The following is a 4,912-nucleotide window of genomic DNA, read 5'->3' as shown; positions in this document are numbered from 1 at the left end:
AACAACAACAGTGAGATGGTTTTAAAAGCAGTGTAATGTGTATGCTGATAGTTAGCTCAATCTTTGTAGCAGGTGGAAAAAACAGAGCCATTACACATAAGGAAAAATCTTTGATTAGAGGGAGGAATATATGTACGCTATTTCTACACCTAGACATCACGACCAGGAAACTCAATCACACGGTTCAAGTCTAACTGCATTTGTGACATCAGTCCTAATTTAGACACCATATATGAAATCCTTACCTCACCGGTCTTGCCCCCCCCATCAGGTTTAAATGTATATCTCTTGGCGCACAGCTCAAGGATGAGCAACGTGGCTCAGCTGTGTTATAAATACATTCATATCAAAAAACAGCTTGGCTACTATTTTATCCTTTAACACTGCCACTCTGCACCGTATAAAGTATTTCCCTAAATCTACTAAACAAAAATAAAGTGCTAACATATAGTTTACATGATCATCTTCATAAAGCAACCTAAACTGGAATATTGTCACTGAAGGGATTCAAGAGGGAGGAGTTTGTCCCAGAGGTTTTTGACTAAGCAAGTTAGATATTTCTGCATATTATGTAACCAGAATATATCTTCATCAGAATGCTGGCAAGATGAAGTAAAGTAACATACATATTCATCTTAGATGATCAATTTGTCTTTCATTACGTGTGTAGATACTGTAGGCGTTGTTCCGTGATAAATTCTAAACCTGTTTGTCAATTTCCATTTAATCTACAGATAAGACTTGCACAGCACTTATGAGGAGGTCCTTTAAAGACAGAGTGTATTAATGCTGACAATGCTCTTCCCATCATTACTATGAACTTGAGAGTATGACAAACTCAAAATGTGTTGCTGACAGTTCAAAGTAGTCACCAGCAAATTAAACATTATATCTACACTCGGTTCATAAAAGGTATTTCAGTTAACTAGAAATTAGCTTTGTTTGAGGTTGGGGCTGATTTCTGCAGCGAAGGACATTCCAGCTGACAAAGTACTCCCTGGGGTTAAGAGGGGAGTACACAAAATGAGACAGATGATCCGGGGAACACCGTTACAGACGTCAGCCATTCGTCTGCTAGTCTGCAGCATGAGTGTGTGCATATAGAAGCAGTCTTGTGTCAAAACTATTCCCACAGTGAACAAAACTGCGGTGACAAGACTATGCAACAAGTTTTACATTCCATGGAATCTCTGAGATCAGCTGAAAACAGAACCCGATGACATGAGAGCACCATCTTCTGGAGAGCTATGGATAATTCTTCTCATGTAAACTGTCGATTCCCCATCCTCCAGTCAAAAACTGTGACCTCTAAATGGGGGTAGCAGATGTGCTTTATTGAGCCAAATAGGGAAATAAAAAAGTTAAAATGTAATTAATAAAGTGCACCTCAACACCAAGAGACCTAATGTCTGACAATGATGCTTTAGGACAATGTGCTACAGCAATAACCAGTTTCCCTCTCCAGAAGTTTTGGCTTGCTTTACGACACCTTTGTTTGTTTAGAAGACAGCAGTTAAATGTTTTTTTCTGGATTGGTCAAGGATGACGTCACTGTAGTCAAACAAATGTAAATAACTGTAACTGTCATTTGTGCATTCATTAAACCCATAAAGAGTGTCGTTAAGGTGTTTTCTGAATAAGCCTGTCTGATGATGCACTTCTTAATATCTTGTGTCAAAAACTATATAATACTATAACTGTAGTATTTGTTAAAATACTGACGTTGACAGGACAGGACAGAATATCTCATCAGAGTGCCTACAAAGACTCACAAAGTCATATTTTGACATACTGAGCAGTTTGTACAAATATCCCATGGCAAGAAAGTGAACAGCTACAGGCAGAACTATGACGAGATCTGTTTGTCTGCATCTTAAATGGCCTCATTGGAATCCAACCTATGGAAACCCGGATTGGCAACTGGGAAACTAAATCCTGACGAGCTTCCAATAGAACTGTCAGAACGAGCCAGGAGAAGAGCAAATGGTCATGGCAGAAAAACATCTAGTCCGTGGCATTCAGCCATGACTTGGTCTGCACAAACTGTGTGTTACTGTGTGTGTGTGAGCCAAGTGGAACAGAGTGTGCCTTGTTGCATGTGTAACTGAAGAAGTGTGTGTCTGAGTGGGAAGTCATGTGGCCCTGTGCAGGCAGCATCACCCTCCACTTCCTCTGTGCTAACTGGGCATGCACACAGAGAGGGTCTTTCTTTTAGCCAACTCAGAAACCTGGCATGATAGCAGGGGTAATGCCGTGGCGTGATGGTGGCTGGAAGATCCCACCCGACTTTAAAATTGTTAAAAAGTGAAAGCTGGCTTCTCTACATAAAAAGGGCTCTTAAGTGTGTGAGGTGATTTCACAGAGAACGTCTAGTCTTTGTGATTAAGATGTTACAGGTCTGGAATAACAAGGGTTTGCCATTTCTCTCATACAATCTACTGCATTTCTTACGTGAAGAAAATGGATAACAAACATTTTTAAACAAAATTTGCAGCTTCCTATGATAATTTATCCTTGGAACAGTGACGTCAGGGCAGTATTCTTTCCCAAGGACAAGGTTGCTCTTAAATCAAGATTACTAATAAAAGGGCTGACTTGCCAAATCAATAGCCGGTGAAGCAACCTTCTGTGAGGAAGGCGTCACACCAAATATGATCCTGCTGTTCGAATCTGAGCAGACAGCTGACGAGCTTTAACTCACACTTTTAGATGAGCACCCTTTAAACCTCATGTGTCTGAGAGGAATTCACCAGACTACTGTGAATACCAAAAGGTGAAAAGGCGAAGGTAGAAGGAGGGTTTCTTTTCTGGCTCTGTGGCAAAAAGGCAGAGAAGTGATCATTAGCACGAGCCCGACAGAGGCAGCAGATGATCCGTGACCAGCTGGTTAGTGCACAACCTTTCATTTAGCAATAAACAGTACTGCAGATGTGGTTTTTCTCCTCCAGCTTGGGCTTTCCCTCGGCGCCTGCAGCACATCTCATAATTTAAACCTACACGGCCTACCCTGCCTTCAGTGGCAAGCAAGGGATGTCCTAGGAGCATCTTCCTGGAGCCAACAGGATGCTTGCAAAGCTGCCCCACCCAGCCTATTCCAGGCTCCTCCATCTCAGCAAACTGTAGCTAAACCAAGTCTTTCCCTACTTAAACAAAGTGATTAATCTGTAACTGTTTGCCTTGCAAAACAGTATGCAGAACAATTAATAATGAGCTAGCAGATGGGTGTGAAAGTCTCACAGTGTACTCACTCGCTACTTGTATTTCATTTATTTGTCTTTTTCATCTTCATTACGGAGATGCGTTTCAAAACTTGAGGTTAGAGGGTATGGAATGACTTCAGCGAGATGTTGCATATATGGCCAGGCACTTGTCTCACTGAGCCCTGACACAGCCACACACAACACTCCTGTGTGTGGCTGTTGTGGAAACAGATTATCAACTCGCATACCATACACACCATAGCTATGCTGATAGGCAGGAGGCTACATCTGATTGGCAGGGCTCCTGTAGTCCAGACGTGGCTATCTATGGGAGGGAAAGTGAGAGGCGAGAGGGACGAGATCGAAGAATACCAACAGGGCGACACAGGAAGCATTTATATAACACCATGTAGCACCTGTGGTCGACTCAGTGGAGCTAAAAATAGAATTTTCTGAGGAAACCCACACTTGCTTGGCCCATGTATGATCCAACGTGTGCGGGAGTGTACGTTTCCCTCAGGGTTAGAGGGAATCCCTGTGTGTGCATCCTTGGGATTTAGGGTGAGGATATGTGATTGTGTGTAAATGTGTGTCTTCCTGAGGCCGGTCTGCCCTGGATCTCAACTGGAGGAGATCACCCATGAACACCAACATGGAGTCAAACTGTACAGACAGGAGGGGCAAAGGCAAGATTAGAAACCACCCTGATGTGCTACAACAACTCTCCCTCATGTAACGGTGTTTATTTACACTGCCACGTAACGGATCAGCCTGCTTCTACACAAAAAACAACCGACACAACCCCACACTTTGCAGGTCGAATGTGAGTCATTCATTGTGTTCTTGGAAGTGAGCTCAGTGGGGAAGCACACATGGGATTTACAAATGAACCCTGCTGTCCTGTGCCAGAGGATCCTACTATTAAAGAACAGAATATACTGGCATGACAATCCACACACATTGTAATAATAATAGAAACACATCGGGGGGGGGGGCATGCTCATGCTAACAAGTCATTACACACTAGCACTGGAAACCACTGGATCTGTCTTGAGCTGCTCAGATCCACCCATTCTTATGCTAACCACCTAATGCGAAGTGAACACTACACACAGTGTCGCCTAATGTGCACAACTCTAGCAAAAATTCTCCTCTACACAATAGTCGTGTGTGTGTGTGTGTGTGTTTAAACACAAAGAGGCCAACAACGCCTGTTTTACACCGTTTCAATTCCAGTGTCTGTGCCACGCTAGCTGATGCTAACGTCCATTTAAATGCCAGCGTCTTGATTCAAGCTAGCCTCTTTTAGAGCTGTCCACACTCCGCCTGACAGAAAATGTTTTCATACTATTTCCATGTCGTTAAAAATGGAATTATCGGCTCGCAGAACTAGATACTTCACGGGAACCGGGCGATAAAACAAAAAAGGCATCTCATCCGCCGGGCTGATGCCAGCGCAGGGATGCTAAACCGTTACCCTCCACCCTGCCCGGGGGGACGCCGGCGGACAGCGGCTCCCTACCCGGGTCCCCTCGCCCCCTGGCCCCGCTCACCTCTCTCTCATGAAGTGCTTGAGCCGGAAGATGGCCTTCTCGTCGATCTTGCGGATGAAGGTTTTCAATCTCTCCCTCTTGTTCTCGAGCATCCTTCCTTCCTTCCGCCAGCGATGCTCGGCTCTTGTCGAGGAGACGCTCGTCCCTTGTTTTGGCTTC

At 44.0% G+C, this 4,912-nt stretch overlaps 1 protein-coding gene across 1 annotated transcript in view; it reads right to left on the bottom strand.

Moving 5' to 3' along the window:
- si:zfos-943e10.1 (GRAM domain-containing protein 2B) overlaps positions 1-4,912 on the bottom strand; it is a 16,302-nt gene extending 11,390 nt beyond the window's left edge. The window contains exon 1 of the mRNA XM_061078376.1: positions 4,754-4,912. Coding sequence (XP_060934359.1) covers positions 4,754-4,845 — 92 coding nt within the window. The 5' untranslated portion in view covers positions 4,846-4,912. The remainder of the gene's footprint in view (positions 1-4,753) is intronic.

The sequence above is a fragment of the Limanda limanda genome, chromosome 9, assembly GCF_963576545.1.
Source record: "Limanda limanda chromosome 9, fLimLim1.1, whole genome shotgun sequence".
Taxonomy (NCBI): domain Eukaryota; kingdom Metazoa; phylum Chordata; class Actinopteri; order Pleuronectiformes; family Pleuronectidae; genus Limanda; species Limanda limanda.
Note: the sequence above shows the minus strand (reverse complement) of the source record. Positions and strands in the feature narration are given on the sequence as shown.